The following is a 13,729-nucleotide window of genomic DNA, read 5'->3' as shown; positions in this document are numbered from 1 at the left end:
CCTCCCCCAGGCAAGCTCCGGCAGCGGCTTTTCCAGAGGGCACTTCCACGTGGCTTCATCCCCTAAGTCCTGCCTTTCCAACTCGGCTTTCCCTGCCAGGGCCAGAGGAGCATCGCTCACTGCCCAAGGCAGAATCCAGTCAAGTTTGCACAAAATCAGAATGGGCCAAGTGCTGGGAAGTGGATCCAGGTCTTGGCAGCCGGACCGGGGTGGATTTCTAAGGTCCCCATGCACGGCAGGGCTGCCCTTGCCCTATGCTACCCAGAGCAGCCAGCTGGCTTCGCGAGGGTGCCGGCTTTGGAAGCGGCGTGGAATTGCACACATTGTGCCAGCATTGCGCTCTGGTGGATAGTCGCTATCACAGCACGAGCCACCAGAGAGCAAAAAGAGCCAGGACAGATGGTTGAAGAAGCCTCGAGACCTCTGCATGGAATATACGGGCAGCCAGCGGGAGCCGGAGCACGCGGGGCCAGGGCAGAGGCTGCCCAAGCGCCCTGGTGCGCAGCGCGCTCGTGGATTTCACCCCTCTGAGGCTCCCCAGGAACCCTCTCCTGCTGAGGTTCTCCCTCCAGACCACAGACAAGCCAGTAAGAGCTACCTAATCTATCAGCGTGGAAGTTCTCTCCCTTCCCTTCCATTGACATAGAAGTTGTTTGGACTTGTGAACAGCTGGAGATATGTGCCAAGTCTGACATGCAAATATACTATTTTTCCACTTTTCGACAGGCAAAGATACAATTTTTCCAATTTTTTTTTTTGAGTGAAAGATACCGTTGTTTTTCATGGCCAGTCATGTTACACAGCAGAAAGACAAAAGAAATGTGAGCCACCCTCTTGCCTCAAGATCCCACCTAGGGTCTGAATGGATTTAATCCAGTGGCCAGAGCTCGTGTGCTTTGCAGTGTGCTTTCCTCCTTGCTCAGAAGAAATGTTTGATTTTCTAAAGCTGAAGGCAGCCTCCCAGACTGATGGAACAGCAAATGAGTCCAGGATGGCTACAGAATTGCAGAGTCACCTTCTACCTGGGTGGAATGGACTTCAAATGGTGAAGGACAAGTGGCCTGCAGAGAAACCAGCATTCCGAGTTCGTTTAGTCTCTCCCTGACTGGAAACATAAGTCAGAAGATCTGGCCTGTGACAAACCTGTTCTGTGGTTTGCAGAGCAGTTTCTCCCACCCCAGCTCCACAAGCCATTTCACTTTGAGACATGCATCATCTCCAAGGGACGTCAAGCTGCAACTCTTAGAGACATCTACCCCTTGTTGCCCGATGAGGGAAATGCTGTTCACCCTTTGCATCCCCACCTCCTGCTTCCTCTCTGAGAAAGTGAGGGCTTGGCTAATGCTGGTCATGTAGCGGGGAGAGCACACATGGAAATGGCCACCAGGCCCAGGGTAGCACAAGCCCTTGCCATAGCTTCTCTCCCGGTGAAGTTCCCATTTCCTCCTTCATCTCATCTGCTCCCCACGCAGCTGCGTTTTGGTGACTCCCTCTTGCCGTGAGCTTCAAGACACTTGTGACACATCTAGGCAGGCAAAGAGTGTGTTTCAAGGTGTTCCAGGTTATTACATCCACAGTTAAGGAGTTCGAAGGTTGGGAGAATGTCAGCTGAACCAAGGCGCTGGTCAACAGCAGCAAGATCAGGCCTTAAATCCATTCAGTCCTGTCAGTTGAAATTAATGTCTAAATGTCAGCTGGAGAGAGTTTGTGGCTGGCAGAAAAGGCAAGAGTAAAGCTTTGGGGTCTGAGAGTTTGCTAGAGAAAAGGTATCTCACCTGGGCAGATGGGGTCAGAATATCCATGCGGCCAAAAGTATCTGAGCAATTTTTTTTTTTTTGTCTACCTTAGAACGCATTTTTCCTGGATGAATTCCTTCTCCAGCTGGTGAAATCCTCTTTGGCATGCAATAATCAATGGTTTGCAGCCCAGGGTTGCACAGTTCAGGGCTGTGTGTTAAGGATTGCAGGGATTTTTTTTTCTTTTTCTGTCATTAAGTTACCAGGCAGATTCCATTTGGATGTCTCTGTTATGGGTCAATGTGGTGCATCTGTTATGGCAGCTCCGTGGAAAGCACAAGCCCAGGACTCCCCCACTGCACTACAGATTTGCTTCCCTGCCCATAGCTTCCGATTTGCAGCTCCGGGTTTCCCAACCCTTTCCCAGTGCCTTCACAGCCTCTTGTCCTTCCCGCCCCAGGTACGGAGCAGACCAAGCAGATCGTCTTTGCTCCCAGCACGGAACCAGCCTTTGTCACCGTCCCCCAGAACAGCTTTGGGGAGCCCTTCGTGCTCAACCCCAGCACCTGGTCTCTGGTTGTTGAAGCAGAGGGTGTGCTGCTGGTAAGGACCTGTCTCCGTGCACCGAGAGGGGCTTCAGCAGCATCTCAGGAGCCTGTACCCCAAAGTAACATCCTCTCCTTTCTCTCCTCCTAGGACTATCTGGTTTTGCTACCCAGCTCGTACTATGAAGCTCCAATACTGCAGCTGAAGGTCACAGAGCCGTGTACCTACCAGCCAGCCCCTGAAAGAGCCACGCAGAAGTAAGGATCTTCATGTACTGTGAGGAACAACTCAGGTCCTCTTGGTCTGGGATTAAGAGATAGGTTCAGTCCACACTCTGCGAGATGGTCGGGCAGGGATACCTTGGGTAACACTTGGGCGCTCAGACCTGCCTGGGTCTGGATGCAGTAAAGCTGCGAATGGAGCACTTAGCCAGGGCTGATAATGACTGCTGAACTTGGGCTGGCCCAGGAAGCCATGCCCATCTCTTTGATCCTAGCACAAGCAGCCAAGAGCTGAAGCAGCCAAGGAGAGCGTAGCCCTTTCCCGTACTGGGAACTCCACTATGCTTCAGTCTGCAACCCTGGAAGACCGCAGGCAATGAGCTTACTAGCCTATTTCAAGTGAACTTGCCATTCCTGGTCAGTGCTTCCTGCCCAAGACCTCTCTGCTGATGTTGCTGGGAAGGCTGGATGGGCTCAGGAGAGCATCTCTTCTCTCCTGAGTGAGGATCTCTGGGATGAAGGGCAGTTCACTGCAAAGGGAGAATCTTTTCACTCTTACTGCCTTTCCTTGTCCTATAATGCCTCTTACTCCTTGCTAACCAGGGGTGCCCCTCTGGAGTCGTCATGTTCTCACTGGGCTTGCTCATGACGCCTCTACAATCGTGACGTGAGGACAGTACTTTGCAAATCTTTCCCTGATGCTTTTAGCTGTCTCCTGTACAAGTACTTGTCGGTGGATGGCTTCCCTGCTGCGTCGGCAGAGGAGGCAGTGTGCAGGCTGGACAACCGGCTGCCCAGAGCGTGTCCCACGGAGCAGCTCACCCCCGCTCACCCCCGCATGGCGACGTGCAGCGGCAGTGACGTGAGTAGCTTCTGGCAGGCTACCAGAGGGGCTTTGCATCCCCTGCTCCCCTGTCAGCCCTGGCCTGGTGGGTAGCATGGGCACCCTACGTGCTCTCGCTTTGGGGCCAGGAGACCCCAGCTCACTCGTGTCTCTCTCCTCCAGGTGGAAGTCCAGCTCTCCCTGCCCGTTCCCCAGCCCGGGAAATACGTGCTGGTGGTGGAGTACGCCAACACCAACGCTTTGCAGACGGTGGGAGTTGCTGTGAGCTCGCCCCACTTGGCCATGCAGCAGGGCACGTTCACCTTCTACCCGTGTGTCTACAGGTACGGCCAGGTCTGAGCGAGAGGCAGGGAGAAAGCGTGGGGGAAATTGGAAAAGCCCCTGTTTAGGGCATGGCCTACAGAAGAGTTAATTGGAGCTACTGGTGCAGGTCAAATAGCCTGTCCCTCACTGCACAAGCATCTGATTTCAGATCACCACCTTTGCAATAAGAAACAAAGATCTGGGCTGTCCTTGGGATATTTTACTCTCATGACTTGCCAGAAAAGGCATCAAAAGATATACAGGGACTTTGTATAAATACCTCCAGGACATACAGTGAGCAAGACAAGAAGTGGGTCGTGACCCTGCTCAAGGCTGGCCTCAAAATCTGTTTCATCTTGCAGTTTCCTTTGTCGAGGGATGGCTGTAGATTCTCAGAGCCGCCTGGCAACTTTTGAACTTACCTCGGAGGCGACCGTTCGGTTCATGGCTGATCAGGCTGACTTCTTCCTGGTAAGGCTTCCTGCAAGGACAGCTCTGTTTGCACACTGCAAGAAGGAGAGGTAGGAGCAGTGTCTATCTTGGAGAAAAGCTTTCTGGTCCTCTTTAGAACGATTGCTAGATCTATGTTTATGCCATGAGCAAGGTGGAGATATTCACAGCAATGTGTTTTAAGGTACATCCTGAAACTGGGAGCTGGGAGAGAATAGGAAAGAGAAGCTGCTCTTTGTAGAGGAGCTTTGCAGCAGTGTGACATTCAGCCTCCTATTTTACCTGAAGGCCTTTGTGGCTGATGAGCCAAGATTTTAAGGATCTCATGAAAAAGAGGAGTTCCTAAACCTCGGGGGCTTACACCCTGGAGGAAGGGACAGGAGATGGGGATTTGACCTGATGTGCAGTGCTGGCCCTTTTGTGGAAGATCAAGTTGATGCTCACGATGGTCTCCCAAGGGGCTTGTGTAGCCCACAGCCTGCATGCCCTTAGCTTCTCTCACAGTAGTGTTTGGTGGTGTAGCGTCAGCTCCAGACCTCTGCCAAGCCCAAAGTCTCTCCCTAGCTCTTAACAGGCTGTGAAGGATCTGCTAAGGGAATGCCCAGCATGCCCAGCCTGATCGGTAGGGGACAGGGGACGTGGTGTAACAAGGCCTCTGCTTCCTTCCTGCGTCCAGCACAAGGTCTACCTCGTACCTGCTGCGCGGTTCACTGTGGAGTTTGTGGAGCCGAAGGTGCATTGCATCAGCATCCATGGCACGTTCTCCTCCAACAGGTAACAGGGGCTCGGGTCCCTCTGGATTTTGGCATGAATGCGGCTGTTTCCAAAAGCAGTCGTGTCCCCCACTTCCCTCAGGTTTGGTGCTTCTGAGCTCCTAACACAGGAGAAGGAAAGCTTGGCCGCTTCTGCCTTTCCTTATTGGAGATCCTGACGTCCTGTTTCCTCCTTCCCTCGCAGCAGTTCCTGCATCCCCTCGCGCTTCCTGAAGCTTTCCCAGTCGATCGTGCTGGAGGGAGGCCAGGCTCTGCCCATCGGCCCAGACACCCCCCTGGCGCAGGGGGTCCACGTCGTGCCGGCCGCTGTCCCCGTGGAGCCCGCGCCACGGCCGCCCACCGCGCTGGACCCCTCGGCAGAGCTGATCCTCCTGCAGCCCCCGCAGGTAGCGACAGGGGACCCCCGGGTGGGAACACAGGCACCAGTTAAAAATACAATAGAAAATATCCTGGATGTGAATGCAGATGTCCGATGAGGTTTCTTATGTCTCTGCTCTCCTGTTTGGGGCCAGGCTGCTGTTGTGTTTAGCAGTAGGATCCAGACGCTGGGGCGCTACGCCTTCATCCTGCATTACTACCAGCCCAACCATCCCACCTTCCCTGTGGAAGTGCTAATCAGTGGTGGACGTGTTTGGCAAGGTAAGAAGAGCTGGGTCCTGGGAGACGTTTGTGGAAAAGGGGTCCCAGAAACCTTCGTCATGCCAGGCGGTAACTGCAGGCTCTGTCAGGAGCGTGAAAAACAAAATTTGCCGAACTAATCTCTTCCATCCCCACCAAGAGGGTAGCAGGGTGAGACTGCTCTGCTCCAGGTTGTCAGGTGTCCTCCTCACTTTCTGTCCTTTTCAACCATTTTCAGTTTGGGAACCTGGAAAAAAAAATCTGCTGTAGAGATGAAGACCGCCATGTAGGCATCTGCAGCTTGCTAACAGTAGAGTTCCTTTTCTTCACCAGCTACTGCAAGCCCCTTAAAAGCAGTCCAGGAGGCAATTTGGGGTCTGCAAACCTCTGGTTCCTAGCAGAAAAAGCCTAGACAAGGGTGTTAGAAATGAGATTCCCCTGAGAGCAGGTAGATAGGGTGATGGGGACTGCAAGGGAAACGGGGCTCCACAGGGTTTGTTTTCTTTTCAGGGGAGACCAATGCAACGTTCTGCCCACATGGCTATGGGTGCCGGAGCCTGGTAGTTTCCGAAAACCAGATTATCCTGGATGTTACTGACAACGACCTGACAGTGATTGTGCGAGTGCCAGAGGGGAAGCAGCTGTGGCTGGTGAGCCTCTTCCCAGGGGACTCTGCATGTGGGGGAGTCCTGGAGGATTTTTGCTCCTGTTTGACCATAGGAATATCCATCACTCCGTTTCTGCACTATCTTATAAAGCCACAATCTTAAACCTACTTCATGGTGCAGAACTGAGTGCAGAATTTGCCAAGACAGGCTCTGTGTATGACACGCTTTTCCTGCTGCTGTGTGGCTTCGATAGCAAAACAAGGTGGAAATTGAAGCTGTAGCTTCTGATAATCCCAAACAAACCTTCCTGCCCCAGTGATCCTTGGCACCTGGGTGGCATGGCTTGTCCAGGCATGTCTCATCGTGGGAGCAGGGAGTCTGTGTCATCCTAAGCTCAGCAGAGGAGGACTAGAGGACTGAAGACTAGAAGGGCTAGAAAACTAAAAGGCGGTCCTGGAACCCTGGTCATTTTGTAGCTAGGAGTTTAAGGTGAGAACAGCTGCCCGTCTCCATGGGTTGTTAGAGTAGATGGATCCTGATGGATAAACCCCAATGGAGGGATGGCTTGAGAATTTAAAGGTGCATTTAGCCTCCTGAGTGAGCTCATTTCAGCCTGTGTTGGTCTGGGCTAGCTAAAGAGCCTGACTCGTCCATCTTCTCATGGCAGGATTACATCCTTGTGGTGCCAGAAGAAAGCTACAATTCTCAGTATCTGCAGGAGGAACCTCTGGACAAGTCCTATGACTTCATCAGCAGCTGTGGCATCAACAGCTTCTACATCAAGTGAGATCCTTGGCTTTGGGCTACCCTTTCTGCTGTCCACAGGCTGCCTGTTCCTCAGGAAGCAAGAGCAGCACTTGTGCCCTTCCTGGAGCATTGCAGGTGGCAGGGGCGGGAAGAGTTAGTTGCTCCTATCGAAGTACCAAACCTTTGGGTGTTTGGGGATCTTGGTGTGCAGAGCAGTCCTTCCCCTGCATCTGTAATCGCTGCAGGAGGTCATGCTGGTAATCGCTGCGGGAGGTCCTGCTGGCTTTTGCAGTGACTCCTCGCGCGTTCTCCTGCAGCCCCAGCACGTCGTCGAGGTTCTGCCGCGACTCAGCCACGTCGCTCTCGCTCTTCTACAACAACGGGGCCCAGCCGTGCCGGTGCCACGAGGTCGGCGCGCGGGGCAGCCAGTGCGAGCCCTTCGGCGGGCAGTGTCCCTGCAAGCCCAACGTCATCGGGCGGCAGTGTTCCCGCTGCGCCACCGGCTACTGGGGCTTCCCCAACTGCAGGCGTGAGTTGTCCTGTCCCCAAATGCCTCCGGATTTGGGAGGCGGGTTTGGGAAACGCACTGCCCAGCGCTGCTTTCAGCTGGACGTGTGTCCCGCTACCCTGAGCAGGAGGCAGAAGACAGCCCAGCTCCCAGCTGCAGGGCTGAGCGCCTCTGTCCCCCTTGCAGCGTGCGACTGCGGCCCGCGGCTCTGCGACGAGGTGACGGGGCGCTGCATCTGCCCCCCGCACACGCTGCAGCCGGAGTGCGTGGTCTGCGAGCCCCAGACCTTCGGCTGCCACCCGCTCATCGGCTGCGAGGACTGCAACTGCTCTCGGCCCGGCGTGCAGGAGCTGGCGGAGCCGGGCTGCGACGTGGACAGCGGGCAGTGCAGGTGAGCGGCGCCCAGGGAGCATCGCCCGCTTCCCTGGTCCTCGGCACCCACCTTCTGGTCCTCAACACCCATCTCCTGGTCCTCAACACCTGCCTCCCTGCTCTTCCATTCTGCAATTCATGCTGGCATGAGCAAAGCCCTGACCACCCTGCAGCTCCTCACACAGGATCGTTACGCAGAGGTTTCTCACTCTGCTGCTCTTATATCCTATCCAGGTGCAAGCCCAACATCATAGGTCGGCAATGTGACCTCTGCGCCCCCGGCTACTACCATTACCCCAGCTGCCGGCGGTGTGACTGCCACCAGGCTGGCACTGAAGCGAGCGTGTGTGACCCGGTCACGGGACAGTGTCACTGCAAGGTGAGTCCTCTGAGCGCCTTCGCACGCGGTGTTTCTGCATAGCTGAACCCTGTGCTGCAGCACCTCTACTTGTCCTGCTTTGATAACTCGTACAGCCGTGTCTGTGCTCCACAAGAGCCTAACAGGGAGCAGGTGACAGGTCAAGCGTTGCCTGTCTTTGCCTTATAGGAAAATGTGGAGGGCCCAAGGTGTGACCAGTGCCGCCTGGGGACGTTTTCTTTGGATGCCAGCAACCCCAAGGGTTGCACCAAGTGCTTCTGCTTCGGAGCGACCGACCGCTGCCGCAGTGCTGAGAAGTACCGAGCCGAGGTGAGTGGAGCGGGACTGGAGGCTGCTAGAGCAGGTTCTTCCTGGGCCCTCTGCTCTTCCATCCTGCCCCTGGGGATGGTTTGACATGAGGAGGGTTTTCCTCAGCTCACTGTGCTCTTCTCCCATGTTCAGCTCCCTTCCCTGGTCTCTTGGGTGGGAAGTTGTTGGGCTTTGCCATTGTGCCACAGGACCTCCAGGGGTCCAGAGGGCTGGGGGGTGCCCGCTTCCCAGTGACTTTGGTGAATCACAGAATGGTTAAGGTTAGAAGGGACCTCTAGACCTCTAGAGATCATTTAGTCCAACCCCCTGCTCAAGTAGGGACACCTAGAGCACATGGCAGAGAGGGTGGCATCCAGGTGGGTTTTGAAGATCTCCAAAGAAGGAAAATCATGGACAGCCTGTTCCAACGCTCTGTCACCCTCACAGTAAAGAAGTTCTTCCTCAAGTGGAGATGGAACTTCCTGTGTTTTAATTCGTACCCAAATAGCCATATCCATTGCAAGGCTGTGACCCTGCAGGCATCAGGCCCTGCAGGGAGAATTGTTCTTCTGCAGTGCCAGCATCCAAACGCATTCCATAGCTCCACGAGGAGCTCTGGAAACAGCCCAGGTTCCTGTTTCTGCCCTAGTTCGTCGACATGAGCGGCTGGGTGCTGCTGAGCAGCGACCGCCAGCAGGTGCCCGTCAGCCCGAGCGCGCCGGAGCAGCTCGTTCGCGCCGACCTCAGGAGCCTCCCCGAGGCCTTCCAGGAGCTCTACTGGGCTGCACCCAGCTCCTACCTCGGCGACCGGGTAAGAGCCGCTGCTCGGCGAGGCAGCCGGCCCAGTCGTCACGCGCACCCCGGGCATCCTTCAATGCACGGGCCAGGGGTGCCCAGCGCCGTGCAGGGTTGCTCTGAGCACGGGCAGCTGTGCCCAGCTCACCGAGCGCATCTCCCTCCTGGCCCACAGCGGCATAACTTCACCCCACACGGTTTGGCTCTCGCCTAGGTCTCGTCCTACGGTGGGCATCTGCGCTACGAGCTTCACTCGGACCCGCACCGAGGCGACGTCTTCATTCCCTTGGAGTCCCGCCCGGACGTGATCCTGAAGGTAGAGCCCGAGGAGTGCCCTGGTGCCTCCTGCTGCTGGGTGAGCAGCGTGACACGGTGACTGGCACCTTCCTTCCTTCTCCCAGGGAAACCAGATGAGCATCATGTTCCTGGAAGGCGCCTACCCCTCGCCGGGGGATGTACACCAAGGGCGGCTGCAGCTGGTGGAGGTGAGTTTGCACACACGAGTGACCTTGCATGTCAGTGGGAGGACAATACGAGGATGGAGACAGAAGGGAGAATTGCTTTGAATTCAGCATTTTTAAGTGCTTCCTGTTGCTGCTTTCTTTTTGTCTGAGCTCTCAACCATACAGAGAACAAATTACTTGCCGATTTCAAGCCCTGAGTCTTTCACTTGAAACATCAAAAAAATGAGTGTTCTCTGCATCACTATCTTTGAGCCCAGCATAAATTGCAGCAGCATGTACTGGTCTCTTGGATGTCCATCCGCTCTCAAGGCCCGTGCCAGTCGTTCTGGAATAAAGATCACTGCGGGGTAGCCTCATGCTTGGCAGCCTGTGTTAGTGTTTGGCTGTACTGGGTGTGTTTTCTTAAGTACAGCTCAGCTGCCCTAGGCTCCAGGGCACTATGGCCTTGGATAGTATTGGATGCGTGTGGTAGCAAGACATTAAGACGGTCATAAGGTACTGAAACACCTTGCTCCTAAAGCAGGCAGTTTCAGCAGGCCGGTGCAGCAGAAGACCCAGGGGCTGTTTTGCAGCTGCCTAACACAAAATAAGGGCTTGTGCTTCCTGCCAGTAACACCAAGTCTTCTCCCACTAGGGAAACTTCCGGCACACGGAGACGCACAACCCCGTGTCCCGAGAGGAGCTCATGATGGTCCTGGCAAACCTGGAGCAGCTGCAGATCCGCGCGCTCTTCTCTCAGCTCTCCTCCTCTGTGTCCCTGCACCGCGTGGTCCTGGAGACGGTGACAGATACGGCCACGAGCGTCCGCGCCAGCAACGTGGAGCTCTGCTTCTGTCCAGCCAACTACCAGGGAGACTCCTGCCAGGTAGGGGCAAGAGGGGCTGTGGTTGTACAGGGCAGAATGGGATCGAACGTCGTCTGCTTTGGACATCAGCCACCCCACTGTGCAGCACGGGTGGCAGCCACAGGGTTTGGATGCACTTTGTGTGATGTCTGTGCAGCAGTGGTGCCTCCAAGGCAGCCCCTAAGGGCTCCAGTTCTAATTTCAGAACAGATTGAACCCCAGGAAGAAACCACTGCTCCCAGGCTCCCTCCCAGCACGACACCCATACCTGGGAGAGGGGTGGTAGGGCTCGGGAAGAGTCGTTACAGGAAAACTAAAGGTGTTGTGGGTCAGAGCTAAGGGCAGGCAGTGCCTGGGGGTGGGTCCTTCTGCCTGGCCCTTTATCTCTATTGATGAGGAGCAGGAAAGAGCTGCACTGAGAAATCTTCTTTAGCTGTTGTTGCTTTTAATCTCTTTTCCATCTGCACAACCCTGTGGGAATTCTGCAATGGAAACTAAATCAACCCCTGAATGTGATGGGCTATTTTTAACATCTCTCTTCTTTTTTTCTGTTTCATCTCTCTTTCTTTCTCCTTGTCCCTAGGAATGTGCTCCAGGTTACTACAGGGACACCAAGGGGCTCTTTCTGGGAAAATGCATCCCATGTCATTGCAATGGCCACTCAGACCAGTGCCTGCCAGGATCCGGGATATGCCTGGTAAGTAAATAGCCAGTGAAGCGCTGAGATCTGGATCTGGGAGGGCTGCAGCACATGATTGAAAGGTTTTATGTGTGTAGATCTTGCCTGAACAGGGCCATTAGCTGCATGTGCCATTTTGGGGGTGTCCTGGCTTGGGGTCAGCTTGGGATGAAAGACAGTCCCGGGAGAGAAGGAGGACCAAAGTGTCCAGTTATCTGACAGGGAATTGTCTGCCCTAAGCCCTGTCCGCTCCCGTCCATGCTGAGCGCGTAGCCTCCCTTGTCCTTGCAGAACTGCCAGCACAACACGGAGGGCGAGCACTGCGAGCGCTGCAAGGACGGCTACGTGGGCAGCCGCTCGGCCGAAGGGCTCCTGCAGTGCGTCGGATGCCCCTGTCCTCTCTCGGTCGCCTCCAACAAGTAAGTGCCCTTGGATGGGATCCACTGCTGGGATCTGGATGTCTCAGGAACAACCCTGTGTGCAAGCTGGCTCCAAACCCGAGGTCCCGCTGTCCTCACGAGCAATGGGCTCTGCACGGGTGAGGTGACCGCTCCGTCGTGTCCCTCCTGTCGTTGCAGTTTCGCCGTTGGCTGCGTGCACAAGGGCTCCGGCACGCAGTGTCTCTGCAAGCCCGGCTACGCGGGACCCAACTGCGAGCGGTGAGAGCGGCAGCACCAGCGGCTCTGGGCTGGGACCACAACAACCAGGACAGGCCCCACAGTAGCAAAAAAGTTATCCTAGAAACAGCAGTGGAAGGGTTGGCTCTGACCCGAGCGTGCTTTGCTCGGACAGGGTTTATTTCAGTCCCTTTCAGCCTGCAAAAACCCGCTCAATGTTCCCGCTGCTGCTGTAATGTGTTTTGGGGGGTGTATTCCTTCCCTGTGCTTTAACATGCCGTGTTTCTGCAGATGTGCCCCGGGCTACTACGGCAATCCCTTGGTGATTGGCAGCTCGTGCCAGCCCTGCGAGTGCAGCGGCAACACGGACACCAACATGCTCTTCAGCAGCTGCGACCCGCTGACGGGTGCCTGCACGGGCTGCATGCACCACACGGCCGGGCCCCGCTGCGACGTGTGCGCGCCCGGCTACTACGGGGACGCCGTGGTGGCCAAGAACTGCACCCGTGAGTGGCGGGGGTGCCGGGAGGGCGGACGGACGGATGGAGCGTGACCGCGTGCAGCCCCTTAGCACTTGTGTGTGTTGCCCGGGGCAAACGCGTGCCAAATAACACTGCTAAGGAAGGAACAGCTCCAAAGTCTTCCCTCCTGGGATCACAGCTCTGTAACCTCCTATCTGCCCCCTCTAAGCTGCCCCCAGGCTGGAGCAGGCTCAACCCAAGCAGCTCACCTGGCCGTCGTTCCTGTCGGAGCGTAGCTTTGCCCAATGCGATCCCAACACTGCTTGAGATGGAGGCGAGGGCTGGGGTTTGTTCTAGCTGTGCTAGACAGGTAGAAAATAGGGTTCCCCAGTGGGACCAGGGGTATCTGTGGGTGGCTGTTCGCTCTGGTGAGTTCTCTGTGTGATGGGCTGTGCTCCTCCTGGCAGAGTGCCACTGCTCGCCCTGCGGGACCGACTCGTGCCATCTGCAAACTGGCCAGTGCTTCTGCAAGGCTGGAGTGACGGGCCAGCACTGCGACCGCTGCGAGGTGAGGAGCCCCGTGTGGAGCGTCGGGGACAGGGGGTGCCCCATGGGGACAGGGAGGAGGGCCTGGGAGCGGAGCCAAGTTGGGGGCTTGATACTGCATTTGGGGTCAGTGAGGATCCCTTGGTGCAGCTCCTGCTCCTTGCTTTGCTGGCCTAAGTTTTGGGGGTGTCAAAGCACTTTTGGGGCTGGGATCCCGTGTCCTGAGGCCGAGGCCCGGGTGACAAGCGGGAAGCAAACGCGCTGCTCTTCCCTAGGACGGCTACTACGGCTTCGAGGGCTGCTCGGGCTGCCAGCGGTGCGACTGCGGCGCGGGCTCGGCGGGGCCGCGCTGCCACGCGCAGACCGGGCACTGCAGCTGCCTGCCCGGCGTGAGCGGCCCGCGCTGCCAGCACTGCGCCCCCGGCTACTGGGGCTTCAGCCCCCGAGGCTGCACAAGTGAGTCCCGGGCACGGGCAGGCACCGCTCTCAAATCCCACGTGCGTTTTGGGGCTGAAACGTTGGAGACGAGCAGAGACGCAGCTGCACGTGTGGAATAGATCCACCCCTTGCTCCCCCTCCAGCACCAACCACTGCCATCTTTCTCCTAGCAACCTTTAGGGGGAAAGAAAAGATGTTCAGTTGTTCTCATGATAAAGCTTTTCATGTATCCAAGCAGAATTTCCCCTGAGGCAACTTTTGCAAAGCACTTGGTAGCACTCCACAAGACCCATTCCTGTTTTTCAGGGTCTCTCTTGAACCGGAAAGAGCAAAAACTGAACAATCTGGTCCAGCTGTGACCTAACAAGTCCTGAGTAGAGTGGAAAAATTTCTGATTCGAGAAGTCTTGTACAGATTGGATGCTCCAGGACAGCAATTATTGAATTTGATTCCAATATCTCTCATGCATGCCCTAGTTTGAGCAACTTAAAG

The 13,729-nt window shown here is 55.8% G+C and overlaps 1 protein-coding gene across 1 annotated transcript in view; it reads left to right on the top strand.

The window, feature by feature from the left end:
- The window catches only part of LAMA5 (laminin subunit alpha 5), a 65,955-nt gene that overhangs the window by 39,533 nt on the left and 12,693 nt on the right, over positions 1-13,729 (top strand). Inside the window, exons 24-47 of the mRNA XM_088527717.1 lie at positions 2,197-2,339; positions 2,433-2,539; positions 3,212-3,365; positions 3,510-3,670; positions 4,013-4,121; positions 4,777-4,874; positions 5,058-5,259; positions 5,386-5,512; positions 6,002-6,141; positions 6,767-6,882; positions 7,164-7,375; positions 7,541-7,745; positions 7,961-8,105; positions 8,274-8,414; positions 9,043-9,204; positions 9,403-9,504; positions 9,590-9,673; positions 10,287-10,517; positions 11,080-11,193; positions 11,467-11,594; positions 11,754-11,834; positions 12,084-12,298; positions 12,721-12,821; positions 13,075-13,255. Of these exons, the coding sequence (XP_088383843.1) occupies positions 2,197-2,339; positions 2,433-2,539; positions 3,212-3,365; positions 3,510-3,670; positions 4,013-4,121; positions 4,777-4,874; positions 5,058-5,259; positions 5,386-5,512; positions 6,002-6,141; positions 6,767-6,882; positions 7,164-7,375; positions 7,541-7,745; positions 7,961-8,105; positions 8,274-8,414; positions 9,043-9,204; positions 9,403-9,504; positions 9,590-9,673; positions 10,287-10,517; positions 11,080-11,193; positions 11,467-11,594; positions 11,754-11,834; positions 12,084-12,298; positions 12,721-12,821; positions 13,075-13,255 (3,459 nt within the window). The remainder of the gene's footprint in view (positions 1-2,196; positions 2,340-2,432; positions 2,540-3,211; positions 3,366-3,509; positions 3,671-4,012; positions 4,122-4,776; positions 4,875-5,057; positions 5,260-5,385; positions 5,513-6,001; positions 6,142-6,766; positions 6,883-7,163; positions 7,376-7,540; positions 7,746-7,960; positions 8,106-8,273; positions 8,415-9,042; positions 9,205-9,402; positions 9,505-9,589; positions 9,674-10,286; positions 10,518-11,079; positions 11,194-11,466; positions 11,595-11,753; positions 11,835-12,083; positions 12,299-12,720; positions 12,822-13,074; positions 13,256-13,729) is intronic.

This window comes from Tinamus guttatus, unplaced genomic scaffold (assembly GCF_059628265.1).
Source record: "Tinamus guttatus ecotype Peru unplaced genomic scaffold, ASM5962826v1 Tinamus_guttatus_pri_ptg000027l, whole genome shotgun sequence".
In the NCBI taxonomy this organism is placed as follows: domain Eukaryota; kingdom Metazoa; phylum Chordata; class Aves; order Tinamiformes; family Tinamidae; genus Tinamus; species Tinamus guttatus.
The sequence above is the reverse complement of the archived record's forward strand: the minus strand, read 5'-3'. Positions and strand labels throughout refer to the sequence as shown.